This window comes from Artemia franciscana, chromosome 11, assembly GCF_032884065.1.
Source record: "Artemia franciscana chromosome 11, ASM3288406v1, whole genome shotgun sequence".
Taxonomy (NCBI): Eukaryota; Metazoa; Arthropoda; class Branchiopoda; order Anostraca; family Artemiidae; genus Artemia; species Artemia franciscana.
In genome coordinates this window covers 41,408,922-41,431,492 of record NC_088873.1, presented here as the reverse complement: position 1 = coordinate 41,431,492, position 22,571 = coordinate 41,408,922, and the positions used below count along the sequence as shown (strand labels likewise).

The window sequence follows — 22,571 nt, the reverse complement described above, 5'->3', positions numbered from 1 at the left end:
TAAATAAAGAGCAATAACCGAAACTTATTTGGAGCAAAATGAAAAGCATAAAATGTTGTGCTGGGATAACAGATTGTCTTATTTTGGTTCCCTGGCTGTTAATTTTCATCCAAGGTGGCGTTCCACGTTCAATATCCTGTTCCTCTTTTTCAACTTAATGTCTAAAAACGGTATTTAAGTACGGTGAAATGCACATCTCCGCCAAAATCCGGTGCAAAGCGTACCCCTGCTAAACCTACCTCGTATCCCTGGGGGTACCCGTACCACACTTGGTAAATCCTGATCTAGAAATATAAAATAAAAGATAGAAATAAGATATGCCTTTTAGATTTTATCTTCCTGAACAAATTCTAGTAATTTATTCTCTATTTATCGGTTATGTAATTGACACTCGGGAAGTGAAGTTCGATTAATGCTAATGAAATGAAACACAATATGATGAATATATAATAGTTTAGAAACAAATTTTGGCTATATATTTGCACATTAGGGGGGGGGGGGTAGAGCATGGCAAATATTAGATGCGTAAACTAACCATTATTGCATCTAATATATGCTATGCTTTACCCCCCATCCCCCCTAATGTGCAAATATTTAGCCTAGTATTACGCTTCCAATAATGTAGCTTCTCATAGGAGTACAAAGACATGGTGTGTCCATTGACACATTTTTATTTTTTATTTTTTTTTGGCAACAACTCCTTATCCTGGAGAAATATAATTGCCTGTTCTTCGGTCCCTGGCAAATCCCAATTCTTAACTTGAACGTCCATGGTGAGACACTATATTCTATCATTAGTCAAAGCAAACTAACCGGTTGCTATGCCATCTGATCTTTGCCATCCAAACGATCGACAGTATAAAAAAGTTACTTGACCAGTTTCTTGTGTCGAAATTTTATAGTGACTATTAAGAATAGTACCATTTATTCTTTTTTTGTGAGTGGAAGGACGAGTCAAACTTATAAAATACACAAAATAAAACGTCCAAGTAACGACCGCGAGAGGTCCAAAACTTAATTTTTAAATGCTTCTACATCTTCAATCTTTCTCTCGAGCTTAATGTCACCAAATAACTAACCTTACCTGTGTGATGCCAGTTAACTCGGAACAGAACGGTGTGAGAATGTAATGATGAACTGGCTTAACATAGCGATGAAACTCAGATGTGATTTGGAGAGACTTTGTATCAATCTTCAACATTGGAAACTCAATTATTTCCTATAATGGAAGAACATATATCAATTGAACTTCTACTAGAATATTTTGAAGCAAATTAGCAATGTTATTTCAGGTAGGAAACACGACGTTTTTACTTACAGGACTTACACAAACGAACTTTATGCATTGCGAACGGTTTTTTCTGTTTCGTCAAGAGTACCTTTTAAATTTAATAATTATTGCAGATGTACGATTTTTATTGTTATGGAAATATGTCATTGACCTTTGTCATCCACTTCCTGCTGTCAAATTGATTCAAAATCTGTCATACAAGCTCCAATTTGGCGACAATGTATTGTTACAAGAGCATAGCAACACAACCAAAAGAAAGGGAGATTATGTATAATTAAGGTGTTTTCATTGCTTGTTAATAAACGTCAAAAAATATATATTGTTTATGGCAATTTCTTGGGAAAATATTAAACAGGACAATTGTGAAAACTGACAAGTTTCACCTGAATGCACGATGTTCAGTTAGGTAATGGACTAAAATCAATTTCTAATTGGTTAAACCCCTCTGCCCCTGATCATAATCCAGCCTAGGGATTTGATTTAAACTGTCCTAAGGAGGCATCCTGTAGACATGTTCTAATAATTTAAGCCTTCTCTTTCATTATATTAAATAAAAAAAAGTTTTTTTTTACGTCAAATAAGGAGCGACATTAAAACTTAAAACGAACAGGAATTATTACGTATATGAAAGGGGTTGTCCCCTTCTCAACACCTCGTTCTTTACGCTAAAGTTTGACTGTTTCTCACAACTCTATTTTTTAAGATAATAAAAAAAAGAGTTTCGGTTACTATTGAGCCAGGTCGCTCCTAGCTTTCCATCAAATGGAATTTGATTCTGTAAGATTTAATTTGTTGTACCAAACTTTTAATATACATGATTTATTGAAATATTGTTTATGATTTTTTATTAAATTGATTTATTTGTGTGTGCCAATTTATATGAATATATAGCATTGGAATCAGTGGGCCACGTAAATCCAAAACAAAAACCATGGGCAGCGCAAAAGCGCAGTGTAAGTAAAGATACAGGATAAATCAAAGGATTACCGCAGATTCTGTAATATTATATTGTGAAATATTCCCTACATTTAAATAGCGATAGTATCTCGAATTTGAAAATATTCGAAAGTAAAGTTAGAATTATTAATTTATGTGTTGGGCATTGTTTGACAAAGAATATCCACAAATTCTGAACAAATCTTGGCATCCTTGCGGCAGAAACCTTAAATTAACTAAAACTAGTTAATAGATGCCAATTGGAAGGCAAAACTGACTCCTATAGTTTGAAAACTACCTTTTTCTTTGTATCTTTGTTAAAAAAAAGAATTTTATAAAAACTGCACAAGAGTTTTTCTTGTTTAAATCAGGGTATAGGGGGGTATACATTTCAGAATGGGGTTACACTGAATACCGTTTTTTATGTTTATAATTCCTTTAACAAGCAAAGCTCGGTCTCCTATTCCAGCATGATAAAATTGATAACAATAGAAAAAGAAAATGGGTTGGTACCGCTTATACGTGCACACAAAATTTCTAAATTGTAAGAATAAGTTACATATGCAGGTATGCCTTTCTAAAAAATAACGTATTGGTCCAACGTAACGTATTGTATTGGTAAGTATAACGTAAGTATTGGTCCAATAAGGGAAAACTATACTCCCGCCGTTTACCCGTCGTTACTTTACCGTCATTACGTTACTTTACTGTCGTTACTTTACCTGTCGTTTACACGTGCCATTGAACCAAACAGTTGGAAAACTATAGATTCTATGACTATCTTAGCTCTATGACTATTCTCCTTAGTTCTACTGCCTTAGGAATGACGCATCGACGGATAAAAGATAGACACATATATTAACAAATGAACAAACATCATTTTTATACAATCCTAATATGGGCGTATGCCAGATTTGCCTCTCACTCAATCGGACTATTCGTCCTGACTTTTCCTACTATTAGCCATGACTTAATGCCCACAACTATTCCATTTTAATTTTAATTAGTTTGAAAGTTTTCAAACTTTCAGAGTTTTAGACTTCAGAGTCTGAAGAGTTTTCAAACTCATAGGGTTTTGAAATTACCTTTCCCTTTGTATCTTGGTTTAAAAAAAAAATTATATAAAACTACACAAAAGTTCTTCTTGTGTAAATCAGGATATGGGGGAATACATTTCAGGAGGGGGTTACACTGAATATCGTTTTTATGTTTATAATTCCTTTAACAAGCAAAGCTCGGTCTCCTAGTCCAGCAAGACAAAACCGATTACAACAGAAAAAGAAAATGGGTTGGTACCGCTTATACTTGCACACAAAATTTCTAAATTGTAAGAATAAGTTACATATGCAGGTATGCCTTTCTAAAAAATAACGTATTGGTCCAACGTAACGTATTGTATTGGTAAGTATAACGTAAGTATTGGTCCAATAAGGGAAAACTATACTCCCGCCGTTTACCCGTCGTTACTTTACCGTCATTACGTTACTTTACTGTCGTTACTTTAGCTGTCGTTTACACGTGCCATTGAACCAAACAGTTGGAAAACTATAGATTCTATGACTATCTTAGCTCTATGACTATTCTCCTTAGTTCTACTGCCTTAGGAATGACGCATCGACGGATAAAAGATAGACACATATATTAACAAATGAACAAACATCATTTTTATACAATCCTAATATGGGCGTATGCCAGATTTGCCTCTCACTCAATCGGACTATCCGTCCTGACTTTTCCTACTATTAGCCATGACTTAATGCCCACAACTATTCCATTTTAATTTTAATTAGTTTGAAAGTTTTCAAACTTTCAGAGTTTTAGACTTCAGAGTCTGAAGAGTTTTCAAACTCATAGTGTTTTGAAATTACCTTTCCCTTTGTATCTTGGTTTAAAAAAAAAAAAAAAATTATATAAAACTACACAAAAGTTCTTCTTGTGCAAATCAGGATATGGGGGAATACATTTCAGGAGGGGGTTACACTGAATATCCTTTTTATGTTTATAATTCCTTTAACAAGCAAAGCTCGGTCTCCTAGTCCAGCAAGACAAAACCAATTACAACAGAAAAAGAAAATGGGTTGGTACCGCTTATACGTGCACACAAAATTTCTAAATTGTAAGAATAAGTTACATATGCAGGTATGCCTTTCTAAAAAATAACGTATTGGTCCAACGTAACGTATTGTATTGGTAAGTATAACGTAAGTATTGGTCCAATAAGGGAAAACTATACTCCAGCCGTTTACCCGTCGTTACTTTACCGTCATTACGTTACTTTACTGTCGTTACTTTACCTGTCGTTTACACGTGCCATTGAACCAAACAGTTGGAAAACTATAGATTCTATGACTATCTTAGCTCTATGACTATTCTCCTTAGTTCTACTGCCTTAGGAATGACGCATCGACGGATAAAAGATAGACACATATATTAACAAATGAACAAACATCATTTTTATACAATCCTAATATGGGCGTATGCCAGATTTGCCTCTCACTCAATCGGACTATCCGTCCTGACTTTTCCTACTATTAGCCATGACTTAGTGCCCACAACTATTCCATTTTAATTTTAATTAGTTTGAAAGTTTTCAAACTTTCAGAGTTTTAGACTTCAGAGTCTGAAGAGTTTTCAAACTCATAGGGTTTTGAAATTACCTTTCCCTTTGTATCTTGGTTTAAAAAAAAAAATTATATAAAACTACACAAAAGTTCTTCTTGTGTAAATCAGGATATGGGGGAATACATTTCAGGAGGGGGTTACACTGAATATCGTTTTTATGTCTATAATTCCCTTAACAAGCAAAGCTCGGTCTCCTAGTCCAGCAAGACAAAACCGATTACAACAGAAAAAGAAAATGGGTTGGTACCGCTTATACGTGCACACAAAATTTATAAATTGTGAGAACAATTTACACATTTTGTTTAAATTCACTTTATTCTGTCCTCAGCAGAAATTTCGTACATCATGCTGATGTAGAGATAAATGTCCCACAAGTAGCACTGGCGTTCTGTGAAATTAGACTAATTTCAGTCATAATTCTAAACACATTTATATCGATTCTTTTTTTGGAGCTGGCTAAAACAAACATTTTGCAAAGCTAAAAGAGTCAGAAGTCAGCATTGTATCAAAAGTTCGTGGTAACGAACTGTAGTAAGGAGCGATCCGGCTCAATAGTAACCGAAACTCTAAAAAATGGAATTTTGATACAAAGAGTTACATCAAAACAATCGCATTTTAATGCTGATTTTAAATATATAAATTTCATCAAGTTTAGTTTTACCCATCAAAAGTTATGAGCCTGAAAAAATTTGCCTTATTTTAGAAAATAGGGGGAAACACCCCCTAAAAGTCAATGAACCCTAAAAAAAATCACATCATCAGATTCAGCGTGTCAGAGAACCCTACTGTAGAAGTTTCAAGCTCCTATCTACAAAAATGTAGAATTTTGTATTGTTTGCCAGAAGAGAGATGACAGATGCGTGTTTATTTGTTTGTTTGCTGTTTTTTTCCAGAGGTGATCGCATCGACCCAGTGGTCCTAGAATGTCGAGAGAGGGTTCTTTCTAGCGGAAATCAAAGTTATAGTGTTTTTTAAGTGACCAAAAAATTGGAGGGCACCTAGGTCCCCTCCTACGCACAGTTTTCCCCAATGTCACGGGATCAAATGAAAGTGAAACCTTGCAAAACAGATTCTCTGCTTAAACGAAGTACAACAGAATTATTTTCAGCTTCATAACTTTGCTCAATCCCAATTATGAGGTTTCAAAGATTTGCAGATACTTTTCCTAAATTTAGAAAAAAAAAACATTGATATGGCTTAAATTTTATTCAAATATTAGGAATTGCATTTTCAGAACTAAAACAAGAGAAAAGGAAACTAATAGCTGAAAATTAAGGTAAAATGTTGTTTTGTCAAAATTACAATAGGTATAGATTTGACAAGTAGGCACATTTCTAAGACTTAGAAACCAGAAGAGGGCTTGATGGAAGCATGGCAATACCCTCCCGGAGTATTTTTTGGCCCTGGATCCATTACTGAAAGTTTCATTCTCCTAACACAACACCTTTCCAAGATAGCAAAAAGTAGCAAAACAAGAATTTTACCTCCAATTTGTAAAATAATAATATCTTTGCACTTCTCATGAATTTACATTCTATAATACAAATTCCCCAAAAACAACAATGTTGTAAAAATCACCCCGCTTTGCAAAAAAAAAAGCAAACCCAAATTTTATGACAGCCAAAAAAAGTAATGATATCAATTTCTTCGCCTCTTTGCCATAGCAAGACTCGAAAACAAATATTTGACAGCAGAAAGAAGTTTAACTATTATGTTTTTCAGTCTTGTTTTGACAGCACAATCTTGAAACATTATTTCGACAGCCTAAAGAAGTTTTTAGATTTTAACTTTCCCTAAAGAAGATTTTAACTTTCCCCTTCTTATCAACATGAAGTGAAGATCGTCTCCTTCCAGTTGGCTTTTGTGGTTATACGCATAGATTCTCGTGGTAAATCTAAATTTAATTAGATATTTTTAGGCGGTATGCGTCATCAGTAAAATATAACGGAAACCAAACAAAGTAGTAGTAGTAGTAGTATTAGTAGTAGTAGTAGTAGTAGTAGCAGTAGTAGTAGTAGTAGTAGTAGTAGTAGTAGTAGTAGTAGTAGTAGTAGTAGTAGTAGTAGTAGCAGCAGACAGGTGTAATAGCAAAAACAGCTATCGCTGATTTGCATTTCTTTACAACACATTCAAAATCAAACTACACTTGTAAATATAAATCAAACTACAAACATTAACTCTTATTGTACATATCGACGAAAATCTGGACGAAAGAACAACCATATCGGTTTGTTCTGGCTTTAACTGGAACTAACTTGTCTTGCTTTCTCGTTCTTGATAGTAGAGGTTGATCAGGTAGATGTCACGGTGCTGATATTTAGAAAGCAAGAACTTTCCAAAACTCATTATCAGAGTTTCGTACCGGTTATGGAGTCCTAGCAGTTCCAGAGCCTTTTCGTAGGGGATGTCACGGCGGCCCAAGATGATCGATACCGTTCGCTTCTGAACCGATTCAAGCTCCTGACAAAGATACACTGTTCTAAGTGCTGAGGGCACCCAAACAAAGTGACTGAAACTTCGCTTCGAACTTGTTTGAAAAAAAGAAACAGCCTTGACAATTAAAACTTATTTACAAGTCGAAGAAATATCGTAGTAGGTCATATATGAGTTTTCCGCACAAAATTGGGGTTACATAGAAAACCTCCCTTTAAGGCCCTAGTATAGCGACATTAGTGCCACGAATCTCTAGCGATAAAGGGATTGGACTCGCTCCATGGAATTTGGGTCAGTGAAGAAGGAATTGGAGCTGCTTGATAAGTTTTGGGGCCAAATAAACAGGCATCGCACATTCTGGATTGGATTTGGGCTCTGGAGAAAAGGAATGGCAGGTTATCCATAGGAAATGTGGTCGGGAACTACCAAACGAATTCTACTCTTGATTATCATATTTTCATAATTAGTCATTTTTTATACTGCAGAACTAATTATTCAACACTGCGTTCCCCAGTGTATTAAAGTTGGGGATATTTTTAAAACTGTTTTTTTTAAACGTTTTGAGAATAAAATTGTTTTTAGTGAAGGAAAATTTTGAAATATTATATCAATTAAGGAATATATACAAATAAACAATGTGGAACGAAAGTTAATGCAGTATGCCAAATTTCATGTTGTCAACCTAACATGTGGTCTTGTGACAAGAAGAAATCTTTATTCTGCTGCTTGGCCCTTCTAGATATAGCAGCTTGTTTGTATTAGATTAGAAATTCCGAGACAACAGAGGAATTATGAATAAAATATGAATAATTATGAATAATCTATATATAAAAAAATGTAGTGTTCGTCTGTTACATTACCGTTACGCGAGTTCCAAAAATTGAGGCTCTTTTTAAATTTTATTAAATTGCTTAAAAAGTAAAAAGCTGGTGATTTGCACAAATATTTCAATATATTTTGACAATGGATTAAAGTAATTCGAAAACCTTAAAACAGAAAACCAAAGTTTGAAGTTTGGTAGAAATTGTTGAAGTTTAGAATGCTTGCTGCTCAAAGAAAATTTGTCAAAGTGTCAATTAACGTCAAAAAGAAATTATTATTAGATTGCTTAAAATGTAAAAAACTGGCGATTGCACAAATATTTCTAAATATTTTGACAATGTATTAAAGCAATTCGAAAACCTTAAAACTAAACTTTCTAAACAGTGGAAGCAAATAAATTACTAAGTTTGAATATGTTAAATTTATATGGAAATAGTTTGATTCTTTAACCAAGGTTGTGCTCGATTTGGAATCTGTGATCCCAGGAACAGTAAGGAAGCATAGTTTTCAATTCTTCTCATATAATTTGTGTTGAAGAATAGATTTATTTAACTGGAGTTGCCTTATAATATTGTTACTAATTTATGCTCTTTGCTTGGAAGCAAAACAGCGTCATCTATAATAATTCTTAATAGCGGATTCTAGAGTGCGTTCATATTATTAAATTTTACTAATAGGCGAGCAGAAGAGGGGAGTTTCTTGTCGCAAGGGCCGTTGTACCTGCCGGGAGTGTGACTCCCTTAAACTGCGGGGATCAGGTAGCAAGAAACTACGCTTCCCTCGCTTATTAGCTTAAATAGCTTTGTATTACGTCGTAGTTTATTGAACTGGCTCCTCCCCTCGGACTTTGATTTTGCATTACGGATTGTGACGTGGCTGTTGCGATGGGGAGTAATGAGAAATTGGTTTGGAATGCGTTACTGAATTATGCTTTCCGTGCGATAAAAGCTGGTAATCGCTCGGAGGATATAGCGAAAAAAGCAGTCGAGTTTTTCTCAGAGGAAGCAATTGCAATGGCGAAGGAGTTATTGTGGCCCCTAGCAGGAATTACCACACGTGTTACTGCGCGATCGAAGAACACCGATGATATCCTGGACATATTAAAAGTATTTCGGGTTTGTGAAGATAAAAATATCTCGTTGCCGCGGTTTGTGATTTTCGAACCTGATGAAGTTCCGATAATCCCGGGAGAAGTGACGGCTACCCTAACCCGGAAAGTAAACGAATTGTGTGCTAAGTTCGATAGTTACGTGGATTCTAATCCCTCTCCTTCTGTCTCTGCTATGCCTGCGGCAGAAACCAACACGATCATGTCGAAACTGTCATATGCGGTTGTTTTGAAGAATCCCCCGAAAGATCTTTCGAACCCTAGCGCTCGGAAATCCTATTTGGACAGAGTATGTGGTGATACTAGTTCGAACATTGTGGAGCTGAAACCTAGGAAATCTGAATGGAGAGTAGTCTTGAACAACAAGAATGCTGCCGAGTCCCTGGCTGAGGCAGTGGGTAAAAGTGACTCAACTATAAGTGTTAAAGTAAAAACTCCCGCTTTCTTCGGAATAATCCGCCACGTTCCCACTGAAACTTCAGATGACGAACTGCGCTCAGTTGTACCGAACTGTGTTAAGGCCGTACAAATTGGTAGTACTCGGTCATTCAAATTACAGTTTGAAAGCAAAGCTCATCTCTTTAACGCAATGAACTCTCCGCCCATTTTTGGTTACGAGCGACTACCCATTACAGAATTTAAATTCTTACCGATGCAGTGCTACAACTGTCAGTCCTACGGACATGCAGCAAAATCTTGTGTAGATCCCCCGAAATGTTCAAAGTGCGGTGGAGATCATTCCAGCTCTCGGGACAATCCATGCCAAAATGCCCCCAAATGCGCTCTGTGTGGTTCTTCTCGACACCCGTGCTACAGCTTCCAATGTCCAGTAGCTCAGAAGCTAATTTCTAAACAATGATCGGTGATTCTATACGGGATGTTTCATGGAACTTAAATGGTGGAGTGGTTGATAAAATGCCACTGTTAGAAGGATTGTTATGTTATAACGATGTACTCTGTGTGCAGGAACACTTCCTCTCGAATCAAGCCGTTAGTCTGCTTGAGCTAAACGATGGCGTCAAAGTATTTGCTACTCCTGCAAAGTCATCGGGCAGGGGAAGGCCGTCCGGTGGAATCGCCATTCTTGTTAGCAGCAGGTTAAATCCCATTCTGTATAAATCTTCAGACTTTTTTGTTGCTGTTAAGGTGCACAAAACTGTTATCCACTCTGTGTACATGCCAACAGACTACAGAGACAGTAAATCAGAAAAAAAATTTAGTGAAGCCTGCAGTAAGCTATCGAGTTCGGTGGGCAGCTGTTCTAGCCAGGGCCTTGAATGTATAGTCGCTGGTGACGTGAACTGTGACTTGACTGATGAGTCTAACGCTCGAGCACAGATCCTCCTATCTTCCTGTGACGGTCTTCGTCTTGCTAACAATGATCTGTGTTTTACTTATATCCATAACTCAGGCTCGACTTCATCTCTCGACTTCATGTTAAGTTCCATCCAATCTCCAGCTTGCGGCAATTCGCACGTAGATCTGAGCGTAAGCGCGTCTGATCACTTTCCAATTATAAACACTTTTCGAGTAATTCCTGCCTCTCCTAACCCCCCAACTAATGAAAAGAAGTGGAAAATCAAAACTAATTGGAGTAAAATTGACCTGGCTACTTATCATTACGTATTGGATGAGATTCTCACAAAGATTAAAGTGCCGTTCCAATTACTACAGCAGAGTGTATGTATTCAAGATGAAGAGAAACAGCTGCTACTAAACATCTACTGTAGTGAAATATCTCACGCACTGTTATCTGCCGAGGCCGCTGCGGTCCCCATTCGTAAAGTCCGAGTGGGAACGGAAATTCCAAAGTGGTCCGAAAACCCTGCTCTAAGTGAAGCATGTGGTCGTGCAAAATTTTGGCTTAGGCTCTGGAACGAGTGTGGTCGTCCGAAATCAGGTGTTGTAAATGAAGTTCGGCTGTTCAGCAAACGCAGATTTGCTAAGATTTTGTCTAAGCATAAATGTGAAGTGATCGATCAACATAGTCAATTGATAAGTAATGATCCAAATGCTGTGTGGAGATTTCTTAAACGTAATGGTGATCAGAATAGTGTCGAACCTGTGATCTCTGAGCAAGATTGGGTGTCCCACTTTACTTCTGAGTTCTCTCCACCCGAACAAGATCTTGAAGATAAATATGAAGTCGAACTTGATAAGTTCATGGAATTGCCTAGTTCTGGTGTTGGCTACATAGTAACTGTTCCTAATCTGATTCGTGCAATTTCAAAATTAAAAAAGAAACAATCGAAAGGTGTCGACAAGTTGTGTGGGTTGCATCTTGTACATGGTACTGCTGGTCTCCTGAGTCATTTAGAGCTTCTATTCCAAATTATCTTTAATTCTGGTCTCGTTCCCGACGTTTTTGGTACTGGAGTAATTACACCTATTTTGAAAAAAGGGAAAAATCCGTCTGAATGCGTATCTTACCGCCCTATAACTGTTTCGCCGGTTTTATGTAAGCTTATGGAATTGCTAGTTATAGATCATATTGCTTTTCAATGTTCTACCCCCGATAATCAGTTCGGATTTAAAAAAGGTGTTGGTCGCGAGCACGTCCATTATATTCTTGCTAATATATTAATAGAAGCTGATGAACTGAATGAATCCCTTATTCTAGCGAGTCACGATGTTAGACGTGCTTTTGATTCTGGGATACATCCCCAGTTATTAGTGTCTGCTCATAAACGTGGTGTGGACCGATCGGTTATTTTGCCTTTTCGGGATATGTATAAGAAGCTTCGAGTCCAAGTTAAAGTCCCGTCTCCTAACGGGCCGATTGTATTACCAAATGCTATTCCGGTTAGAAAGGGCATTAGGCAGGGTGCAATTTCGTCACCCCGGTTGTATAATAATAGTGTTCTCGAGGCCCAAAAGTTAGTGCAAATGAGCTGCATTTTCCGAGGTTTGGATGTAACATTACTTAATTACGCAGATGATATTTTTAATTTAAGTAGATGTTTGTCTCGTATTGAAGAAAATTTTCAGATTCTAGATGATGCTTATAGAGAGATAGGCCTATCTTTTAATGCAAGTAAAAGCGAGATTGTTGCTTTCAATAGGAGAAATGCAGATTGTATAGATCTTGCTGTCAAATTTGGTGCTCAAGAGGTTCCACTGTCTGACTCCATAATGTACTTAGGAATGCCTATAGGTCATAACATGGCATCTACACGTGCTCGCCAAATAAGTAATTTCGCAGAGGAGGCACGTAAGGCTTACGGGGCGCTATCTTCAACTAAAGCGAAATATAATCGACAAATTCGAGCTAGGCTATATAATGCACTGGTGATCCCACACTTTCTGGCTTTATCACCGTTTTGGCATATATTTAGTGTTAGCGATAAAAGAAACCTTCGATCACTTTTTTACAAATATGCAAAATTTCTTTTAAATACCCCACCGTGGGTTAAAAATTCCAAGATGTCTGCAAGGTTCGGTATCACAGATCCGATTGCTGCTGTGACGAAACGTCGTTCTGAATTTTTGGGGTCGCTTGGGCCTAGTAGTCTGGCAATTGCAATTCGTCCTTAGTGAGTTTTTGTAATAATGTTTTTATTTATTGGCGGTGTATCGTAACGTTTGTTTTTGTTTTTGCAGTTAAGTGTTTTTTTGTTTTTTGTTTTTGTTTTTTTTTTTTTTTTTTTTCTTCTTCTTTATACTCCATTCGTGCCATTTGTGGTTTTGTATCGAGTGGGTGAATAAAATTATCTATCTATCTATCTATCTAGAAAACCAAACCAATTTACGTCATCATCAAACAGTTAGTGGTAACGAACTGTAGTAAGGAGCGACCCGGCTCAATAGTAAACGAAACTCTAAAAAACGGAATTTCAATGATAAAAGATATATCAAAAGAATCAGATTTTTATGCTGATTTTAAATATATAAGTTTCATCAAATTTAGTCTTTGTCATCAGAAGTTACGAGCCTGAGAAAATTTGCCTTATTTTAGAAAATAGGGAGTAACACCCCCTAAAAGTCATAGGATCTTAACGAAAATCGCACCATCGGATTCAGCGTATCAGAGAACCCTAAAGAAAAAATTTCAAGGTCCAATCTACAAAAATGTGGAATTTCGTATTTTTTGCCAGAAGACAAATCACGGGTGCGTGTTTATTTGTTTTTTTGTTTTGTTTTTTTTTCCCAGGGGTCATCGTATCGACCAAGTGGTCCTAGAATGTCGCAAGAGGGCTCATTCTAACGGAAATGAAAAGTTCTAGTGCCCTTTTTAAGTGACCAAAAAAATTGGAGGGCATCTAGGCCCCCTCCCACGCTCATTTTTTTACTAAAGTCAACGGATCAAAATTTTGAGATAGCCATTTTGTTCCGCATAGTCTAAAACCATAATAACTATGTCTTTGGGGATGACGTACCCCCCGCAGTCCCTGGGAGAGGGGCTGCAAGTTACAAACTTTGGCCAATGTTTACATACAGTAATGGTTACTGGGAAGTGTACCGACGTTATCAGGGGGATTTTTTTGGTTTGGGTGTGGGATTCAGGGGAGGGGGTTATATGGGAGGATCTTTTCTTGGAGGAATATTTCATGGGGGAAGAAAAATTCAATCAAAAGGGCGCAGGACTTTCTAGCATTACTATAAAAAAACAAACAATGAAAATATAAACATGAAAAAGTTTTTTCAATTGAAAGTAACGAGAAGCATCAAAACTTAAAAAGAACAGAGATTATTACGCATATGAGGGGTTCTAAAAATACTTTAGCATAAAGAGCGAGGTATTTAGGAGGAGATAAATACTTCACTCTTTATGCTAAAAATTTTTTAAGTAATTTCAACTATTTATTCTACGGCCTTTCTGATTCAGGGGTCATTCTTAAAGAATTGGGACAAAACTTAAGATTTAGAGTAAAGAACGAGGTATTAACGAGGGGAAAAAACCCCTCATATACATAATAAAAATATAAGAATATAAAAGTTTGTTACGTAAATTAATTCTTAAGTTACGTATATTTTTTTACTAATAAAATCGTTCGTTAAAAATTAAAAATTCTAGTTGCCTTTTTAAGTAACCAAAAATTGGAGTGCAACTACGCCTCCTTCCCCACCCCTTATTTCTCAAAATCGTCTGATCAAAACTAAGAGAAAGCCATTTAGCCAAAAAAAGAATTAATATGCAAATTTCATTTTTAATAATTTATGTGCGGAGAGCCAAAATCAAACATGCATTAATTCAAAAACGTTCAGAAATTAAATAAAAAAAACTAGTTTTTTTGACTGAAAGTAAGGAGCGATATTAAAACTTGAAACGAACAGAAATTACTCCGTATGTGAAATGGGTTGTCCCATCAGCAATCCCTCGCTCTTTACGCTAAGGTTTGACTCTTTGCCACAATTATACTTTTTAAAACAATTAAAAACTTTAGCGTAAAGAGCGAGAGATTGCGGAGGGGAACACCCATTTCACATACGGAGTAATTTCTGTTCGTTTCAAGTTTTAATATCGCTCCTTACTTTCAGTTAAAAAAAAACTAGTTTTTTTTATTCAATCAGAGAAAGATGCACGTAGTCCACACAAAATAAAATATTAATATTCTAATTTGCTTTAAATTTTATCATATAACTAAGCTGCATCATTTGAGGGCTTCATATTTACATTGGGAGCTGGTGTTTACTCTGCAAAACACACCCCAGTGGAAAATACCCCTCCCCAGAAAATAACTCCCGCGGAAAATTCCACCCAATAACCCCCTCCCGTGGGAAATTCCTCCAAATGCAAAATTGATCAGTGATAGAGAAAGTAAGAAATAAATACGTTTTATATTTGGGTATAATGCCCCATGTTTTAGTTAGACTACATGTTCTTTAAATCAAACAGTTCGTGGTAACGAACTGTAGTAAGGAGCGACCCGGCTCAATAGTAACCAAAACTCTAAAAAATGGAATTTTTATGCCAATAGTTACATCAAAAGAATCGCATTTTAATGCTGATTTTAAATATATAAGTTTCATCAACATTAGTCTTACCTGTCAAAAGTTACGAGCCATAGAAGATTTGCCTCATTTTAGAAAATAGGGGGAAACACCCCCTAAAAGTCATGGAATCTTAACGAAAAACACACCATCAGATTCAGCGTATCAGAGAACCCTACTGTAGAAGTTTCGAGCTCCTATCTACAAAAATGTGGAATTTTGCATTTTTTGCCACAAGGCAGATCACGGATGCGTGTTTATTTGTTTTTTTGTTTTTTGTTGTTTTTTCCCCAGCGGTGATCGTATCGACTCAGTGGTCCTAGAATGTCGCAAAAGGGCTCATTCTAACGGAAATTAAAAGTTCTAGTTCCCTTTTTAAGTGCCCAAAAATTAGAGGGTACCTAGGCCCCCTCCCACGCTCATTTTTCCCCAAAGTCACCGGATCGAAATTCTGTAATAGCCATTTTTTCACCATAGTCGAATAACCTAATAACTATGTCTTTGGGGACGACTTACTCCACCGCAGTCGCCGCGGGAGGGGCTGTAAGTTACAAACTTTGACCTGTGTTTACTTATAGTAATTGTTATTGGGAAGTGTGCAGACGTTTTCAGGGGGACCATTTTGGTTTGGGGGGAGAGTTTAAGGGGGGGTTACGTGGGAGGATCTTTCAATGGAGGAACGTTTTTTGGGGAAGAGACTTTGAATGGAGGGGGCGCAGGATTTGGATTTTCTAGCATTATTTAAAAAAAAACAATGAAAAAATAAATATGAAAAGTTTTTTCTACTGAAAGTGAGGAGCAGCATTAAAACTTAAAAGGAGCAGAAATTATTACGCATATGAGGGGGTTACCTCCTCGTAATACCTCGCTCTTTACGCTAAAGCATTTTTAATAATTTCAACTATTTATTCTACGGCCTTTGTGATTCAGGGGTCATTCTTAAGGAATTGGGACAAAATTTCAGCTTTAGTGTAAAGAGCGAGGTATCGACGAGGGGTGAGCCCCCTAATATACGCAATAAAACATACGAATATAGAAGTTCGCTACGTAAGTTAGTTCGTAAGTTACGTATATTTTTTACTTATGAAAACGTTCGTAAAAAATTAAAAGTTATAGTTGCCTTTTTAAGTAATCAAAACATTGGAGGGCAACTAGGCCTCCTCTCTCGCTCTTTTTTTTCAAAATCTTCCGATTAAAACTATGAAAAAGCCATTTAGCCCCCCCCCAAAAAAATTAATATGCAAGTTTCGTTTTAATTATTTATGCGTGGAGAGCCAAGATAAAACAAAAAGGCATTAATTAAAAAACGTCCAGAAATTAAACAAAAAAAACAAGTTTTTTTAAATGAAAGTAAGGAGCGACATCAAAACTTAAAACGAACAAAAATTACTCCTTATATGAAAGGGGCTTTTCCTCCTCAACGCCCCGCTCTTTACGCTAAAGTTTTTTACTGTTTTAAAATGTAGAGTTAAGAGAAAGAGTCAAACTTTTGCGTAAAGAGCGGGGCATTGAGGAGGAAAAGCCCCTTTCATATACGGAGTAATTTTTGTTCATTTTAAGTTTTAATGTCGCTCCTTACTTTCATTTAAAAAAAACTTGTTTTTTTTGTTTAATTATATTAAAAAACATGCCCCTTAAAAAAGATAGATCTTTAATTTCAGTTTAAAGCCCAATATCATCTTAGTTACACTACATGCTCTTCAAATTGCATAAAAAAAAGAAAAAAAGGCCCCTTAAAGTAGATGGTTCTTTTGTTTTGCCATAATACCCAATATTTTTTTGCTAGGCAACATTTTGTTTAAATTGTATTAAAAAAAGAACATTTCTCTTAAAGTACATAATTCTTTTATTTCGGCATATTCGACGTTTTTTTAAAATTTTGGATTTAAACAGTATTCATTTCAGTATTCATTCAGACTTCGTCCAGTTAAGACCAGTGTTGAAAAAGGATTATATTTTGAATAGTGATTTAAGTGTTACGCAATAGAGTTAACTGATACGTTTTATAAAAGTACTAGATCTAATTACTCAGTGACGAAAAAATTAAATCTTTTTTGGATACTTTTTCTGGATAATTTTAATGAGAAACAGACGAAGGCTGGCACGTCTATAAGTAAGAAAGGCAATAAAAAGGTAACATTTTTCTAAACATCCGATATGCTTGGAGGATTCGAAATTAGAGGACTAGCGTTTGCAAAATTCAAAGGATATCCAAAATGGCCGATTCGAATTGTGGATACTGTTAAACAGTTCGTGGTAACGAACTGTAGTAAGGAGCGACCAGGCTCAATAGTAACCGAAACTCTAAAAAACGGAATTTTGATACCAATAGTTACATAAAAAAATGGCATTTTAATGCTGATTTTAAACATATAAATTTCATCAAGATTAGTCTTACCCATCAAAAGTTACGCGCCTGAGAAAATTTGCCTCATTTTAGAAAATAGGGGGAAACACCCCTAAAAGTCATACGATCTTAACGAAAATCACATCAACAGATTCAGCGTATCAGAGAACCCTATTGTAGTAGTTTCAAGCCCCTATCTACAAAAATGTGGAATTTCGCATTTTTTGCCAGAAGACAAATCAGGGATGCTTGTTTATTTTTTTTTTTTTTTTCCCAGGGGTGATCCTATCGAATCAATGGTCCTAGAATGTCGCGAAAGGGCTCATTCTAATGGAAATTGAGTTCTAGTGCCCTTTTTAAGGGACCAAAAAATTGGAGGGCACCTAGGCCCCCTCCCACGCTAATTTTTTCCCTAAAGTCACCGGATAAAAATTCTGAGATAGCCATTTTATTCACCATAGTCGAAAAACCCAATAACTATGTCTTTGAGGACGACTTACTCCCCCGCAGTCCCCGTGGGAGGGGCTGCAAGTTACAAACTTTGACTTGTGTTTAAATATAGTAATGGTTACTGAGAAGTGTACAGACGTTTTGAGGGGGATTTTTTGGTTTGGGGGGATATTTGAGGGGGAGGGTTACCGGGCAGAATCTTTCCATGGAGGAACTTCTCATGAGGGAAGAGACTTTCAATGGAGGGGGGGCAGGATTTTCTAGCATTATTTAAAAAAAATGAAAAGATAAATATGAAAAGTTTTTTCTACTGAAAGTGAGAAGCAGCATTAAAACTTAAAACAAACAGAAATTATTACGCGTATGATGGGTTTACCTCCTCGTAATACCTCGCTCTTTACGCTTAAGTATTTTTAGTAATTTTAACTATTTATTCTACGGCCTTTATGATTCAGGGGTCATTCTTAAGGAATTGGGACAAATTTAAGCTTTAATGTAAAGAGTGAGGTATCGACGAGGGGTGAGCCCCCTCATATACGCAATAAAAACATACGAATATAGAAGTTCAGTACGTAAATTAATTCGTAAGTTACGTATATTTTTTACATATGAACACGTTCGTAAAAAATTATAAGTTATAGTTGCCTTTTTAAGTAATCAAAAAATTGGAGAGCAACTAGGCCTCCTCCCTCTCTCCTTTTTTCTCAAAATCTTCCGATTAAAACTATGAAAAAGCCATTTAGTCCCAGAAAATTAATATGCAATTTTCGTTTTAATTATTTATGTGCGGAGAGCCGATTTCAAACCATGCATTAATTCAACGTCCAGAAATTAAACAAAAAAAAACAAGTTTTTTTAAATGAAAGTAAGGAGTGACATTAAAACTTAAAACGAACAGAAATTACTCCGTATTTGAAAGGGGCTTTTCCTCCTCAACGCCCCGCTCTTTACGCTAAAGTTATTTACTGTCTTAAAATGTGAAAGAGTCAAACTTTAGCGCAAAGAGCGGGGCTTTGAGGAGGAAAAGCCCCTTTCAAATACGGAGTAGTATCTTTTCGTTTTAAGTGTTAATGTCGCTCCTTACTTTCATTTCAAAAAACTTGCTTTTCTGTTTAATTTAAATATAGAAGCCTGCCGCGTGTCATGCTGGGGCCCGCAGGGACCGGTGGCAAAGCCGCCGGGACCCAAAACTGTCTGTGGTTAGAACACAAGGGACAATGAGAATCCATATATAGAATCCTCCCGCGTGCCATGCTTGGGCCCGGTGGCGAAGCCGCCGGGACCCAGCAGTATCTGCGGTTAGAACATAAGGGACAATGAGAATCCATATATAAAAACCTGCCGATTGCCATGCTGGGGCCCGGCGGTGAAGCCGGCGGGTCCCAGCTAGTTATGGATAAAATATTAAAAATACTTCAGTAATAGAAATAAAACTATAAAAATAATAGATAAAGTACATAGAAATAACATATATTATAAAATGACAAAAAAGAATATTTAAAATTATTGATTAATTTGAATAGATAAATTATTAACAAACTGATTTTTCATATATCAATATCATGCCCATTATTAATAAAAATGAATTGTAAATTTTTTAAAATAATAAATAATAAAATAAGTTAATTAAAACTAATTGGTATCCAAAATTTGGAACCTTCTTATTTCAATTCTTGCAAAACTCTAATTTGATTTCAACTTAATCCAAATTTACAATCCAAAATTTAATAAATAGAACTTACTAAAGTTTATAAAAAGTTTTTTGGGTGTCGTTACGCTCTCAGTAGCCTTTTTTGCTTTTAATTTATATTATGCCCATGATATTGCACCAAAAATTCCCTGTAATCAGCTGGCATTTTGTTGGCGTCTGATTTAAAGTTTATTATATAGGTTCTCTCTCAAATAAGTAATTTTACGTGGATTTTTGTGATTACAAATAGGTGATTTTACGTGGAAGTTGTGGATTTTTTTTTAAACTGTATTTTTATTAACGTTTTGAGAATAAAATTATTTTCTTTTAATAGTTTTGAGAATAAAATTATTTTTTTAATGAAGGAAAATTTTGAAAAAATATATCAATTAAGGAATATATACAAATAAACTGTGGAAAGAAAGTTAATGCAGTATGCCAAATTTCATATTGTCGACCTAAAATGTAGTCTTGTGACAAGAAAAAATCTTTATTCTGCTTTTTGGCCCTTCTAGATATAGCAGATTGTTTGTATTAGATTAGAAATGGTAACGTAATTGCACTAAAAGTAACGAGCAAAAAGTTAAAACAAGCCAGAGTTAGATTATTTAACCTACCAAGGTTGTGACAAAAGAAATTATTGAAAATGAAAAATAAAATGAATAATGTTGATAAGCCTAAAACTGATAAGAATCACCGTAAATAAATGTGGCACTTCAACCTGCCGGGTGTCTCAGACTCTCATATGTGAGTCAGAAAAAAGGATTCTTTTGATTTATTTTAAATTCTTTCGCCTTCCAACTCTGCTTCAGAATAATTATTGAATGTCTGATCATCCCATCTTTTATTTTGTTATAGTTAATTTGATGTTTAGTTAAATTTCACTCTTTCTATATGACCCGCTTTGTTTTCCAAGTTCCTCTGTTGTCTCACGGAATCATGATTTCGGATATATTTTTTGACTCTTTGAACCAAAATCGACTTTACTTCATTGATCTCCCGCCTGATCTGACTAAAGATGAGGCCTGTCTTGGTCTTGGTTTTATAGTTCAAATTCAGTTTTTATTTTGCTATTGGTCAGGTATTATGCTTGTTGGTCTACCTTAGATATTTATTATAGATATTTACCTTAAATATTCATTGAGAGTTATTTTTCCCTAATCCAAAATAGATTTAAGATGATTTTCGGAGTTAGTCCTGCCTCGGCACATGATCTCCAGGCTTAGTAGGAATAATTACTAGATAAAGCGTATAGCTGAATATTCGGTTTTAATGCTCACTAAATACTCAGGCCACATATTATTTATAGTTGCTAGCCACTTAGCAGAGCAATAGCCTATTGGTGTTTCTTGGCTATTATAGGCAGCGCTGTTGTGCTGTCAAGTCAAGAGCGATATAGATAAAACGTATTATCTAAAGTTTTTTTCTGGCCAAGGCACTTTTAATAGAAATAAGGCTCATTTGATTAAGAGCTTTGATTAAGAGCAAATTAAGAGCTCTAGTACTCTTTTTACGAGTCAAAAGGGATTGGACAACTCAAGTAAGACAATTTTGGCAACCCTCTCTATTCCAGACTTTTTATTGTCTGCAATAAAGGTGTCACAGAAGAGGAGCTACGACCTGTCTTTGAAGAATTTGTGAATACTGAGCAAATCTGTACCTTTAAGGATACATCAACCCCATGGAAAATAAGGCTTTTGAAATTTAAGAATTGTATTTGAGTTTTTTTTTCCTCAGGGGGAAGGAATATTGGTACTTGTGCGCTAGGCGCCACTCACATAAATTTACGCTGTGTAAAACTCGAAAACAAACCGGTTTCTTCGTTAGTGTCTTGCAGCTTAGCGTGAGACAAGACAAAAAGACAAGTGACAAAATGGACGGGGAATATATAATTTACGCTATATATTGCACATAAGAGGGGGGAGGGGAGAATTTGGACAGTGTGAAGTCAGAAAACAATTCTTACATCATAATATGCAGAATAATTATGCCTAAAATATTTTCCTTTACTTTACCCCTCCCCCCACCTCTAATGTGCGAATATACAACCCAATTTGTTTCTAAAATAACGAAGAAACTAACGAAGAAACCGATTTGTTCTTGAGTTTTAGACATTGTAAACCTGAGTGAGCGGCGTATAATCCACAAGTACCTGAATTTTTCATAGAGAGAGATTCGGATTTCCCGGTATTATTTAAAAAGATCAGAAATTGAATTGAAAAAAAAAACAAATTTTTTCAACTGAAAGTACGGAGCAACATCAAAACTTAGAACAAACTGAAAATAGATCTACGTTGTATGGGCAACGTGAGGTGCTGCGGCAACCTTTGTTCGGCTTCGCCGAGTAAAATGTTGCGAGAGGAACACTTTGTTTTTGTTTCCTCACTTCGATTAAACGCTGAAGTTGTTAATCTGCAAGGATCTTAAAATAAATACTATACCATGTTCAGCAAGTATTAAATGGTTGGGTCTCTCTTTTTCCACGTCACTTTCGTCTACTTGCTCCGCTATTACGTCCAGCGTGCTGAAAAGTATGCGGGTTGGATACGCGAAAATTTCACCAAATCGTGGTCGGTATAACCGAAATGGACTATGCCGTCTTTATTCTAGTTTTTGTGCCCCTGCTGTTTTTCATCTTTCTGGTTTTGCTTTCCTCCTTCGCAAGAAGGATACAAAGAAAATACGCTCAGGATATTTTAGGTATTGCAAGTATTTGCTGCGTCTGCCTCAGTGGTATCGGAATCATACAGTCGTCGCTAAATTTGACATCGTTGATGCGCCCTCGCGACTGAAACATTTATCTAAAGATATATGTCTTAAAACTCGGCAAATGATTGGTGTTTTTGACCCTCTTTGGCCATTTTTTGAATGGAGGTAATTTACTTATGTTGTATGTTGTTATGCTGCTATGTTATCTATATTATTTATGTTGTTATGTTTT

At 35.9% G+C, this 22,571-nt stretch overlaps 1 protein-coding gene across 1 annotated transcript in view; it reads right to left on the bottom strand.

Moving 5' to 3' along the window:
- LOC136033233 (ERI1 exoribonuclease 3-like) overlaps window positions 1-22,571 on the bottom strand; it is a 33,226-nt gene that overhangs the window by 8,057 nt on the left and 2,598 nt on the right. Inside the window, exon 2 of the mRNA XM_065713948.1 lies at window positions 1,085-1,219. Within this exon, the coding sequence (XP_065570020.1) occupies window positions 1,085-1,219 (135 nt within the window). The remainder of the gene's footprint in view (window positions 1-1,084; window positions 1,220-22,571) is intronic.